Source organism: Alnus glutinosa, chromosome 13 (genome assembly GCF_958979055.1).
Source record: "Alnus glutinosa chromosome 13, dhAlnGlut1.1, whole genome shotgun sequence".
NCBI lineage: Eukaryota > Viridiplantae > Streptophyta > Magnoliopsida > Fagales > Betulaceae > Alnus > Alnus glutinosa.
In genome coordinates this window covers 5,768,853-5,783,225 of record NC_084898.1, presented here as the reverse complement: position 1 = coordinate 5,783,225, position 14,373 = coordinate 5,768,853, and the positions used below count along the sequence as shown (strand labels likewise).

At 39.6% G+C, this 14,373-nt stretch overlaps 1 protein-coding gene and 1 long non-coding RNA gene across 2 annotated transcripts; both read left to right on the top strand.

Annotated features, from left to right (window-relative positions):
• Nucleotides 1-9,478: 9,478 nt before the first annotated feature.
• Nucleotides 9,479-11,914, top strand: LOC133853832 (protein FAR-RED IMPAIRED RESPONSE 1-like). Its single transcript, XM_062289858.1, has 3 exons — nucleotides 9,479-9,591; nucleotides 9,688-10,399; nucleotides 10,622-11,914. Exons 1-3 carry the CDS (start codon nucleotides 9,479-9,481, stop codon nucleotides 11,912-11,914), a joined length of 2,118 nt encoding a protein of 705 aa, XP_062145842.1.
• An 88-nt stretch (nucleotides 11,915-12,002) lies between these two features.
• LOC133854040 (uncharacterized) lies at nucleotides 12,003-12,553 on the top strand. Its single transcript, XR_009896761.1, has 3 exons — nucleotides 12,003-12,118; nucleotides 12,225-12,312; nucleotides 12,397-12,553. It is a non-coding gene; the product is annotated as an uncharacterized LOC133854040 (long non-coding RNA).
• The last annotated feature ends 1,820 nt before the right edge of the window (nucleotides 12,554-14,373 follow it).

Here is a 14,373-nt window from a genome sequence, read left to right as displayed (position 1 = left end):
CCTTAAAAACTAAACCCTTAAAACCGAAACCCTAAAAACTAAACCCTAAAAACCTAAACCCTAACCTTAAAAACTAAACCCTAAACCCTAAACCCTAAACCTAAACCCTAACCTTAAAAACTAAACCCTTAAAACCGAAACCCTAAAAACCTAAACCCTAACCTTAAAAACTAAACCCTTAAAACCGAAACCCTAAAAACTAAACCCTTAAAACCTAAACCCTAACCTTTTTAACCCTAACCCTAAAAACTAAACCCTAACAACCTAAGCCCTAACCTTTAAACCCATACCCTAAAAACTAGAACCCTAAAAACCTAAACCCTAACCTTAAAAACTAAACCCTTAAAACCGAAACCCTAAAAACTAAACCCTTAAAACCTAAACCCTAACCTTTTTAACCCTAACCCTAAAAACTAAACCCTAACAACCTAAGCCCTAACCTTTAAACCCAAACCCTAAAAACTAGAACCCTAAAAACCTAAACCCTAACCTTAAAAACTAAACCCTAAAAACTAAACCCTTAAAACCTAAACTCTAACCTTTTTAACCCTAACCCTAAAAACTAAACCCTAACAACCTAAGCCCTAACCTTTAAACCCAAACCCTAAAAACTAGAACCCTAAAAACCTAAACCCAAACCCTAAAAACTAGAACCCTAAAAACCTAAACCCAAACCCTAAAAACTAGAACCCTAAAAACCTAAACCCTAACCTTAAAAACTAAACCCTTAAAACCCTAACCCTAAAAACTAAACCCTAAACCCTAAACCCTAAACCCTAAACCTAAACCCTAACCTTAAAAACTAAACCCTTAAAACCGAAACCCTAAAAACTAAACCCTAAAAACCTAAACCCTAACCTTAAAAACTAAACCCTAAACCCTAAACCCTAAACCTAAACCCTAACCTTAAAAACTAAACCCTTAAAACCGAAACCCTAAAAACTAAACCCTAAAAACCTAAACCCTAACCTTAAAAACTAAATCCTTAAAACCGAAACCCTAAAAACTAAACCCTTAAAACCTAAACCCTAACCTTTTTAACCCTAACCCTAAAAACTAAACCCTAACAACCTAAGCCCTAACCTTTAAACCCATACCCTAAAAACTAGAACCCTAAAAACCTAAACCCTAACCATAAAAACTAAACCCTTAAAACTAAACCCTAACAACCTAAGCCCTAACCTTTAAACCCAAACCCTAAAAACTAAACCCTAGAAATCCTAAACCCTAAAAATAAAAATAACAAAACCCTAAACCCTAAAAAAAGAAAAAAGAATATTAAAAAATATAAAAGAAAAAGGTTCGAGATCTCTCCTTTTTTTTTTTTCTTTTTTTTATTACTATTTTATTTTAGTTAAACCCTAAACCCTAAAACCATACACCCTAAAAAACCCTAAACCCTACAAATATTAAAACCTAAACCCTAAACCCTAATCCTAAAAACTAAACCCTTAAAAACCTAAACCCTAACCTTAAAACCTAAAAAGAAAAAACCCTAACCCCTAAAAAAAGTATGAAAAAATGATACTTTGAGTTAACTGTTTAAAACAAACATTAAACAAACAAGCACTTTATTTGCTGTAATCAAATAACATATTTCGTTTCAGACTGTTAACTCGCGTACAGAGGAATATGGACAAGTCGTGGATGTCAGCACCTAGAGGTACGACACAGTATAACGATGGGTGTAGAGCGTTCGTGGCATTCGCCGTTCGTAACTGTAGGTCTGCTGATGGCAAAATTTACTGCCCATGTAAGTACTGCCGGAATAACCAGCGGCACCCCCCAGATTATGTTCTTGCCCACCTGACAAGGGGGAAGGGAATGTGCACGGGATACGGTTTCTGGTATATGCACGGTGAGACAACCCTAAACCCTGCTGTTCCTGTTCGGGGTCACGACCATCCCAGTGTCACAGATACGGCTGCATGTGGCATTGAACATGTAGAAGTCACAGAACAAGGCGGAGACCTGGAACAAGGTGGTGACATGCACGCCATGTTGCATGACGCCTTCGGCGTGCACGATGCATCAGATACCGATCATGTTGGCCAGCCCGGAGAAGTAAATGAAGGAACCTCTGCAAGGGAAACATTGTAGTACCTTGAGTTGTTGAAGACTGCCGACAAGCCACTTCACCCCGGGACAAAGCACAGTAAATTGAGTGCTACTGTACATTTCTACAACTTGAAGTGCATTGGAGGTATTAGTAACAAGATTTTTTCTGATATTCTTGAGCTTGTCAGTCAGTTATTGCCTCCTTGCGATGAGGCATTGCCGGTGAATACGTACGAGGCGAAGAAATTCCTCAGTTCCATGGGTCTCGGGTATGAGAAGATTCCGGCGTGCCGTAATGACTGTATGCTATTCTGGAAAGACAATAAAGATCTAGATACCTGCACCGTATGTGGAGAATCTAAGTGGATGGCTGATATACATTTCGATCAGGATGATGAGGTAATATCGTCGAGGAAAAAACGTCCAGTGAAGGTGTTGAGATGGTTTCCACTCATCCCACGGTTACAGAGGTTATTCATGTTGGAGCACACGGCGCACAATATGAGATGGCATGCAGATGGCCGCACTAGGGACGGCGTATTGAGGCACCCCGCGGACGGTGAGGCATGGAGATCGTTCGACTCTCTACATCCGGATTTTATGCCCACCTGACAGGGGGGAAGGGAATGTGCACGGGATACGGTTTCTGGTATATGCACGGTGAGACAACCCTAAACCCTGCTGTTCCTGTTCGGGGTCACGACCATCCCAGTGTCACAGATACGGCTGCATGTGGCATTGAACATGTAGAAGTCACAGAACAAGGCGGAGACCTGGAACAAGGTGGTGACATGCACGCCATGTTGCATGACGCCTTCGGCGTGCACGATGCATCAGATACCGATCATGTTGGCCAGCCCGGAGAAGTAAATGAAGGAACCTCTGCAAGGGACACATTGAAGTACCTTGAGTTGTTGAAGACTGCCGACAAGCCACTTCACCCCGGGACAAAGCACAGTAAATTGAGTGCTACTGTACATTTCTACAACTTGAAGTGCATTGGAGGTATTAGTAACAAGATTTTTTCTGATATTCTTGAGCTTGTCAGTCAGTTATTGCCTCCTTGCGATGAGGCATTGCCGGTGAATACGTACGAGGCGAAGAAATTCCTCAGTTCCATGGGTCTCGGGTATGAGAAGATTCCGGCGTGCTGTAATGACTGTATGCTATTCTGGAAAGACAATAAAGATCTAGATACCTGCACCGTATGTGGAGAATCTAAGTGGATGGCTGATATACATTTCGATCAGGATGGTGAGGTAATATCGTCGAGGAAAAAACGTCCAGTGAAGGTGTTGAGATGGTTTCCACTCATCCCACGGTTACAGAGGTTATTCATGTCGGAGCACACGGCGCACAATATGAGATGGCATGCAGATGGCCGCACTAGGGACGGCGTATTGAGGCACCCCGCGGACGGTGAGGCATGGAGATCGTTCGACTCTCTACATCCAGATTTTATGCCCACCTGACAGGGGGGAAGGGAATGTGCACGGGATACGGTTTCTGGTATATGCACGGTGAGACAACCCTAAACCCTGCTGTTCCTGTTCGGGGTCACGACCATCCCAGTGTCACAGATACGGCTGCATGTGGCATTGAACATGTAGAAGTCACAGAACAAGGCGGAGACCTGGAACAAGGTGGTGACATGCACGCCATGTTGCATGACGCCTTCGGCGTGCACGATGCATCAGATACCGATCATGTTGGCCAGCCCGGAGAAGTAAATGAAGGAACCTCTGCAAGGGACACATTGAAGTACCTTGAGTTGTTGAAGACTGCCGACAAGCCACTTCACCCCGGGACAAAGCACAGTAAATTGAGTGCTACTGTACATTTCTACAACTTGAAGTGCATTGGAGGTATTAGTAACAAGATTTTTTCTGATATTCTTGAGCTTGTCAGTCAGTTATTGCCTCCTTGCGATGAGGCATTGCCGGTGAATACGTACGAGGCGAAGAAATTCCTCAGTTCCATGGGTCTCAGGTATGAGAAGATTCCGGCGTGCTGTAATGACTGTATGCTATTCTGGAAAGACAATAAAGATCTAGATACCTGCACCGTATGTGGAGAATCTAAGTTGATGGCTGATATACATTTCGATCAGGATGGTGAGGTAATATCGTCGAGGAAAAAACGTCCAGTGAAGGTATTGAGATGGTTTCCACTCATCCCACGGTTACAGAGGTTATTCATGTCGGAGCACACGGCGCACAATATGAGATGGCATGCAGATGGCCGCACTAGGGACGGCGTATTGAGGCACCCCGCGGACGGTGAGGCATGGAGATCGTTCGACTCTCTACATCCGGATTTTATGGCTGACAGTAGGAACGTGCGGCTTGGACTGACAGCAGATGGATTCAATCCATTTGGGAACATGAGTACATCCCACAGCACATGGCCTGTATTGCTTGTACCGTACAATTTGCCTCCTTGGATGTGCATGAAACAGACGTCGTTCATCCTGTCACTGGTTATCCCCGGACCGAACTCACCTGGTACGGATATCGACGTCTACCTTCAGCCACTGATTGATGAGCTGTTGGAGCTGTGGGATGTAGGGGTACGAACACTAGATGCTGCGAAGATGGAGAATTTCAATATGCGTGCTCAGTTGATGTGGACAATAAACGACTTCCCGGCGTATGCAGATTTATCCGGTTGGCCTAACAAAGGTGTGAAGGCATGTCCTTGTTGCATGCATTCGACACGTTCTAAATATCTGAAGAACGGTTGTAAATTTTGTTACATGGGACACAGGAGGTACTTGCCAACCGAACATCTGTGGCGGCTGAACAGAAGAACGTTTGATGGGACTAAGGAGTTAGAATGTGCTCCTGATGTGCCTTGCGGGGTCGAGATCCTCCAACAGTTGGACGGAGTTGCGTTTGGGGATGAGACCGCGGGTAAAACGAGACGGAAGAATCGGAAGACGGGTGCACAGGGTGCTGATGATGTTGTGTGGAAGAAGAAAAGTATTTTCTTCAGATTGCCGTACTGGAAGGACAATTTGCTTAGACACAATCTTGATGTCATGCACATAGAGAAAAATGTCATGGACAATATACTTGGCACTATTTTGGACATCAAAGGGAAAACGAAGGACAACTTGGCAGCTCGGGAGGATTTGCAAGAGATGGGGTTGAGACCTAAATTGCATCCGTTCACCGCCGCAAATGGTAAAACATTTATACCTGCGGCTTGTCACACGATGTCCAGGGAGGATAAAGAAAGCTTTTTAAAGGTGCTTCGAAATGTGAGAGTTCCAGACGGATATGCGTCTAACATTTCACGGTGTGTTCGGATGAAGGACCGTACAATTTCAGGGTTAAAAAGTCATGACAGCCACATACTGATGCAGCAGCTTCTACCAATTGCATTGCGTCAGTCATTGCCAGACAAAGTGGTCAGACCTATCGTTGAGATGTCAGCATTTTTCAGAGGCATATGCTCAACCAAGCTAACCCAAGCTGAGATGGACCGACTGCAGGGTGACGTCTGTATCACACTGTGCAAGCTGGAACAGGTATTTCCTCCTGGGTTTTTTACTAGCATGGTCCACTTGGTCGTGCATCTTGTGCGCGAGTGTAGACTCGGCGGACCCGTGCAATATAGGTGGATGTATCCGGCAGAGAGGTAAAATACAGCAGAATATATATAAAAATATAAATATATAAATATATATATATATATATATATATATATATATATATATATATATATATATTTATTTATTTATATTTATATTTATATTTTTATTAATTTTTTTTTTTTTCATGTAACTCGTGGCATTAAACGGGGACAAGCCCTTAATGTTTGTGTGTGCACCAGGAGTCTTGGGGGTTTCAAGTCGAATGTGCGCAACAAAGCGGCTCCTGAGGGGTGCATTGCGGAAGGTTACATAGCGACCGAGCTAGTAACGTTCTGTTCGAGATATCTAGAAAATGCACCAACCTTCCACAACAGACCTTTGAGAAACCCTGATGGTTCCAAGGGGGCGGGAACCCGAGTTAGTTTGAACCGGTTGACGATGCATCCGATCCATCGTTATATTGTGTTCAACTCTGAAGAGTTTCTCAATTTGCGGATGTAAGTAGTGTTTACATATTGAACCGGATTCAAATGATATAATTGATAATAACTAGTTTTTTAATTATATCCGATGAATGTAGGATGCACAAAGACGCTATTAGGCGATCATGCGTTAGGGGTCGCATCACAGACGCTCTAATTGAAGCCCAACATCACGAGCAGTTCTGCGAGTGGTACCGCGCATATGTAAGGAAATAGTGGTATTTTCGTATATAATATTTACCTATTTTCAGTGTCAATTTAAGATAGGGTTCGACAATATGCCGCTATTAACCGATGTATTCTTCTAATATATGAAATGATAACATAGGTTGATGGCCTTGACGATCAAGGTAGGGAGGAATTGGGGATGAAATTGGTTATGCGCAGTAGAGGGTTGAAGGAGACAGCAGTGAAGTATAACAGGTACGTGGTAAACGGGAAACTGTTCCGCACGCTAGCCCATGATGTGGGAAGGAGGACTCAGAAGAAAAAAAGAGAAGGAGGGAATTTTGAATCACTTTTGGCCACGTTTATTTGATACACGCGGCAAATTAGTCGCGTGTAAAAAATACACGCGGCCAATTGGCCGCGTGTAAAAAATAAACGCGGCCAATTGCAAAATACACGCGGCCAATTGGCCGTGTGTGCAAAATACATGCGGCTAATTGGCCGCGTGTGTCAAATACACGCGGCCATTTGTTTTTCGCAAACAATTTGCCACGTAGTCATTAAGACACGTGGCTAGTTGGCCGCGTGTCTACAGTAACTGTTACTGTAGACACGCGGCTAATTACAGTTTTTTTTGTAGTGATAGTAAGTGTCTAGAATAGCATTTCTCTAACGCTGATAATAATTGCTCGAGAAGGGTAAATAGTTTTACCATTAAGCAATGCTACATAAGACTTTTAAAAAAAAAAAAAAAAAAAAAAAAAAAAAGGGGGAATGCTACATAAAGGTAAATAGCTGCTAGTTTTACCGTTAAGTTAATAGTTTTACCATTAAGTAATGCTACACCAGCCGAGTGGACAGTGAGATAAGGGTGTCGTATTTAACATTTTTATTTTATGGAATTTATAAACGCAGAGTGGCAACAGTTCTCTTGTGTACAACAAAAGTAGTAAGCAAATTTGCATCTAATATGAGACAACTTAATAGCGCTTTGTTTTTTCAAAACAAATAAATATAATGAAAATATATTACTAAAAGAGTAATGCTAAAAATTATATTTTTATTTTATGATTATCTCACAAAACTGACATGGCAGTACTCCGAACCAATCCTTAAATCAATCATTATTAAAAAAATAAAAATTGAGAATTGATGAAATTATCATGTCAGCTTTGTAGAATAAAAATACGCTCTTACTAAAATAGAACAGATAATCACAATCCCATGTACTTTGCTCAATACTGTGTGCATGCATGCAGGTTATACTCACCCAAGGGCAAAGGCCACAGCAATTGCGTACGTACTACGAAATCTAGTCGTTAATTAAGGATTTTTTTCCCAACTCAATTTAGATAAGAAAGTTTCGATTGCAGTAAATGGCTCCAAAACAAAATCTGGACCCTACTCTTGACCAGGAAGAAAGACAAAAGAGATTTGCAGCCACAATCCCCTTTCTCTTTCTTCTCGGTCAATTGTAGGCCAGGACTGAAATATATGTATACAATGACGGATTGAGTCAGAATTTTAGTTAAGAGGGGCAAGAATTTTTTTTTTTTTTTGTTAGAATAAAAATTAATTAAAGTTGAACAAAATTAATTTAAAATATTAAATAATATAATTAACGGAATAAATAAACAATTTAACAAAATTTAATTATTGTTTAAAAAATATAAATGTAGTTTACAATTTATTTTGTCATGCCTAGCTTGTTAATTTAGAATTTGATTGGAACTAAAATTATTGATGTTCACCATAATGTTAGGTAAATACAATTATTATTTCATATAATTAAAATGTGTACCAAAAACTATATACATTTATAAACAAATATATAAAAGCTTAATTAATGTAAAAGTTTGATTACATACCTCTCACTCCTCAAGGGGAAATGCTATTCGTGAGCCTTTTGTCCGTCTCACGTCCGTCTCTTTCCAGCGTGGCCCTGACAAATTTAATGAAGGCGATAATTTGGGATACGAAGGCTCGGGATACTGAATCACTAAGCCCAAAATTTCCCCCCAAATTTTCTCCCCTTTCTCCTTCCCCATTTTTCGGCGATCTCCGCAGTTCCGGGTGCCCCCATATTCCAGGCGTGCCATCTAGCTTTTCCGGCAGAGGCGTGCCCACGACTGGCGCCCACGACCAGTGCCCACGACCGGCGCCCACGACCGGTGCCCACGACCAGCGCCCACGGCCGGTCAGCTGCAGAGGCGTGCCCACGACCGAGCTCCTCTCTCTGACCCAGCAGACCTCTGAGCACCGCGGATCTCCGATTTGCGTGCCCCCATTTTCCGGCCAATCTCCGATTTACGTGCCCCCATTTTCCGGCCAATCTCCTCCATTTCCAGCAGAGGCGTGCCCCCATTTTTCCGGCCGATCTCCTCCATTTTCCGGCGGCGACCGAGCTCCCCGCCCCCGTCTCCACCACTGACCAAGCTCTTCAGAGGTAAAACAACCTCTCCTCTCTGTTACTATTTCCTCCTCAATTTTTTTTCTTGGGTGTTTTGAGCTTTGAGCTTGTATTGTCATTTCATACTCTTCCCCATAACCAAAGGGGGCGCATTTCTGGCATGATATATATGGGGATTTGCTCATGGTTTTTTAAAACTGCCTGATGAGTTGAAAGCCTGGGTTGACAACTCATGCACCATCTGTTTACTGCATAGAGCTAATTTGAGACTAATCTGATTATCTATTGTAGGCTTTTATTTCTCTATGACACCTGCTAGTGTGGATTGTGAATTGTGAATTGTAAATTGTATAGTTTTTAAGGTTTATCTTTTCTGTGTCCTATATGTGCATACAGAGATTTGGTACTTTAGTATGTGAAAATTTGGAGAAACAAATTATTAGTTACCATTGATATATTATATTTGAAATATATATATATATATCAACACAGAATTTTAGTTTAATTTTAGTTTAGTAAGGTAGAATTACTTTGCCTACATATAATTCTAAATGTATTGATATAGCTATGACATATATATGTTTGATTTACTTGATGTGATTACAGATCATGCAAGATTAGGGAGATTATTCCTTTGTCTTTCACTTTACTTTACTTAGTACTCTGGTTCCTCCAACGAAAAAAATATCATGATTCCCCCATTTTTTTTTTTTAAGCTTTAATTCATATGGTTTTTTTTTAATTCCCTGCAGAAACTTTTAGATGGACTTATCACAACTGCCCTTGATTTCACATTGCGAAAATGAATGTTCGTTGACACATGAACAAGTTGAAGATATTGTTCCCATTGAAATAGACCCTCAAAATGGTATGTTGTTTGTTTCATGCTTACCTTTAATTTTTATAACATATCTCTAAATGTTATTATTTATAATTGATTTTTTTACACTTTGTTTCATTTGTTTTGATAGGGATGGAAATGAAACTGTAGCTAATGAACAGTTGAAAGATGATAGTTTGGTCAATTGTCGTTCCAAGCACAAGCTTATAGATGAAGAAAAAAATGTTAAGGAACCTAAGGAGGGTATGTTATTTGGCTCCACAGAGGAACTTCTTGAATATTATAGAAATTATGCGAAGCAAGAGGGTTTTGGTGTGGTGCAGAAGAAGAAAAAAAAGAATGAAAATGGAGATGTACATTACATCACTTTAGCATGTGCTCGTCAAGGCAACGCATCATCCAGCTCAAGCAATAGCCTTTCCAAACCAATGAAAACAAGCAAAACGGGGTGTAGGGCTACTGTGAGTGCAACATTAGTGGATACAGTGTGGTATGTGACTAATGTAAATCTATGGCATAATCACGATTTAAGCCCGGGCAAAGCGAGATATATTAGATGTCACAAGAAGTTGGATCTTGCTACAAAGAGAAAGCTTGATATAGATGATAGAGCTGGAATTCGAACAAATAAGATCTATAACTCGCTAGCCGTTGAAGCTGGGGGATACGAGAATCTCACATTTGGAGAGAAAGAATGTCGCAATTATATTGCGAACTCAAGACGTCTTCGCCTTGGCACAGGAGGTGCTACAGCACTTCGTGACTACTTCGATAGAATGCAGAAAGTGGATAGTGATTTCTACTTTGAAATGGATGTGGATGATGAGTTTAGGCTAAAAAATGTGTTTTGGGCTGATGCACGAAGTAGGGCATCGTATGAAGATTTTGGTGATGTAGTTACATTTGACACCACATACTTGACCAACAAGTACGAAATGCCATTTGCCCCTTTTGTGGGAGTGAATCATCACGGGCAATCAATTCTTTTTGGAGCAGCGTTAATTTCAAGTGAAGATACAGCGACATTTGTTTGGTTGTTTGAGGCATGGTTGAAATGTATGAAGGGCCGTGCGCCAAGGGCAATTATAACAGATCAAGACAGAGCTATGAAAAATGCAATTAAAAAGGTTTTTCCATATGCCCGACATAGGTTTTGTTTATGGCACATACTAAAAAAACTTCCAGAAAAGTTTGGATCAAATTCACAGTACAAAGCCATTAAGAGTGCCATACGAAGTTGTGTGTATAATTCTCAAACATGTGATGAGTTTGATGCTAAATGGCAGAGTGTACTTGAGTGTTATAATCTGGAGGAGAATGCATGGCTGCATGATTTATACAGTGAACGGAGTTTCTGGGTACCAGCATATTTGAATAGTATATTTTGGGCTGGCATGACTACCACGCAGCGTAGTGAGAGTATGAATGCATTTTTTGATGGTTATGTGCAATCGTCTACCTCATTGAAAGAATTTGTGGATCAATACGATAACGCTTTGCGTAGGAAGGTTGAGGTTGAGAATGTCGCTGATTTCGATTCTTTTCATACCACGATTTCATGTGTAAGCAGGTATCCCTTTGAGAAGCAATTTCAAAAAATGTACACACATGCAAAGTTCAAAGAAGTTCAAAAGGAGATTTCAGAGATTATGTATTGTGGTTGCTCTTGTTTAGAAAGTGAAGGTGGAATTAATACCTACCAGGTGATTGAAAAGGTAGAAATTAGTGATTCCTACATTAAGAAAGTATGCTTCACTGTTTACTATAATGGACTTTCATGTGACGTGAACTGTAGTTGTCATTTGTTTGAAGCAAGAGGAATTTTGTGCAGACATGCCATGTCTGTACTGACTATATGTGAAGTTGTGAAATTGTTGCCCGATAAATACTTTCTAAACCGATGGAGGAAGGATTTGGAGCGGCCATATAAATTAATCAAAAGTAGTTATGATTCTTTGAGTGGCAACCCTACTGTAGATCGATATGCTGAACTGAGCAAAAATATGTTGAAGTTAGCCGCAATCGTAGCACCAAACGTGGACCATTGCACGGAAGTGCAAAATTATGTTGATATGTTAACTAATAAATTTAGTGGTCCAAGATGTGAACAAAGTCCATCTTCCCAATCACTTCCAAGTGCAAAATTGCTCCCAAGTGCGTCTATGACTATGACTGGTGATGGAGTAGAGGTGTGTAGTCCTCTCGTGGCTCATACTAAAGGGAGAAAACCATCGAACAGAAAGGTGTCCGCAGTTGAAAAAGCGGTCAAAAAGTCAAAATCATCAAACAAGAGTGCCACAAATCCCAATCAGCAGAAGAAACAGCAGAGGAAAAAAAACAGGTATGAAAATATTTGAAAGCCGATGTTTACCAATTATGCCCACATATTTGATTTGTAATTTTAATATTATATGTAACATGTTATTCCACATTTTTATTTATTGAAGCCATGCCAAAGATCACTAGTAGATGAACTAGACACAAGTGAAGATCCGTTCACTTTTGTAACTGATGTTCTGCATGACCAAGTAATTGGAACTCATAGTAGTGTTGTTACACAGGTATGGAAAGAGAAAAATATATATATGTTTGTAGATATGTTGATTCGTATATGTTGACGAATAATTTTATTTCATATATATTAATCGTACGAAGTTTTTGTTTCAGACTTTTGGGAATACACAGCCATCATGTCCTGTTGAAGGAGATTTTATATACTTGTCGTAGGTATTTGTAGATATGTTGGTTCCAGCTGGTGGGCATCTTGTTATTTCATGTATTCTCATTTGAATAGAAATTGTTGATTATTCCTTATTTCTTTTGTTTTTTTTCCCTCCAGTTGTGATGCATACAGATGGTTTTGACTAGAAGACAAACACCCGTTGACGAGAGCTTCTTCACTGCCCCTAAATGACGTGAAAACGAATTCATGCTTTTACTTTGTTTGAAGAAAACTTTGGTTTACATTTTGCTGATATTGGTGTATACCTTTTGACTGAGAAAATGTTGAGAATCTGCTTCTCTTTGTATTTCCTAGTAGGTTTTGTGGAAAGTTAAAGTGTATGTCGTTGGATTAGGACGTGTCAGGGTCAGGTTTTGTATTTTGGTTCATAATAGATTCTAATTATGCAATGAAATTGTTCTAATTATGCAGGTTTTGTATTCAGGTTTTTTTTCCCTAGGGTGAGTGCTGTTACATTGCACCTTGAAATTGTTGTTGAACACATGCTATGCGTGGGCATTGGTCTGTCCATTTTTCTCCTTAGTGGTAATAATACTAAATTTGTTAGACAATCTGTTTAAACTAATTTGATTGGTATTAGTTTCATCTTGCAACTTTACATACATGCACATAATTTTTCATAAATAAAGCCTCTTAGTGCTAAACTTGCTACTATTATAAAGGATGGGGATTGGTTTTGGAAATTCAGCTCGGTTTGATGCTCTAGTGGAAATACAGAGTCAGCTTAATTCTTAATTCCTGATGTTGGTATAGGAGATGCAGACATGGCTGTTTGGGTTTCTAGAAATGGCTTGCAGATTAGCATTATGAATTATATATTAATATAATTTCATTAACTTTGATTACTTTTCTGGATTGTTCCCACAGATTGCCAAGAGGCAATTAGAAAGTTGGAATTGGAAATTTCTAGTTTAATTATCACTTAAATTTCCAGCAACCTTTTCGCAGTGAAAAATTTTTCAGCCTCAAGAAGCTTCATATTACATTCAACCAATCACCATCTACCAAAGCAAAATGACATGATTTATGCAAAATCCACCATCCAACCAAAAGTTTAATGAAATAAGCTGTCATATTACATTCAACCAATCACAAAATAACATTCAACTTCTACAATAAAAACCAAGTGACCACATTACAATCCAACATACCACAGTACATCCCAACTTGGTACATGCTTCTCATTTTCTTTTAGTTTAACATCAAGTAAGTACCTCGAGATCCACCATAGCCACTAAGGCAAAAAACTAAAAGCAAAATGACCACTACTATTATAGCCCGAAACATCCAAAACATCGTCCCATTAGTGCGACGCACCTCCAGCTCCCGTCGAAGTCTAACATATTCATCATTATAATTTTTTTTCAATCAGCTTCTCAAGTTTAACATATTCATCTTTATATTTTTTTTTCAATTAACTTCTCAAGTTTAACATACTGATCATTACATTTTTTTTTCAATTAGCTTCTCAAGAGCTTCATATTGATCATTATCTTTTCTTTCAATTAGCTTCTCAAGTCTATCACTATCTGTCTTTCTTCTATCGTCTAGGACTTTCAGGCGTTCCATTATCTTCGTCTCATACGTAGTCATTTCATTATTAGCCCATGCAAAAAAATCACAATCACCCGTTCTCTGCATAACAAAGAAAGTAAATTAATGTCATCACAATGCCATCACCTACTACCAATTAAATAAAGCATAACACAATATTAATTTCAAAAATTACCTTATAATTTTCACAGCCATACCATTTTCTAGCGGTATTGGTATCAGTCCAAGAATACCTGACACGTGTAGGCACTCCACAATAACATAACGGACGTGCACTTGACGCACTTGACGCACCACTATTTACCGACATTTTGTCATGCCTATGCAAAAGACCCAACTAAAACCTCAGAAAGTATCATTCAACTAACCAACCAATCTAAGCATGCGAGCATGTCAAACAAGCATGTCAAATAATCACCAATCAAAAGAATATCAGAACAAAGAATAAACAAACCCCCAAATGAATATCAGAATATCACTAAATAAAGAAGAAAAGTAAATAGTAACAAAAGCGAAGCC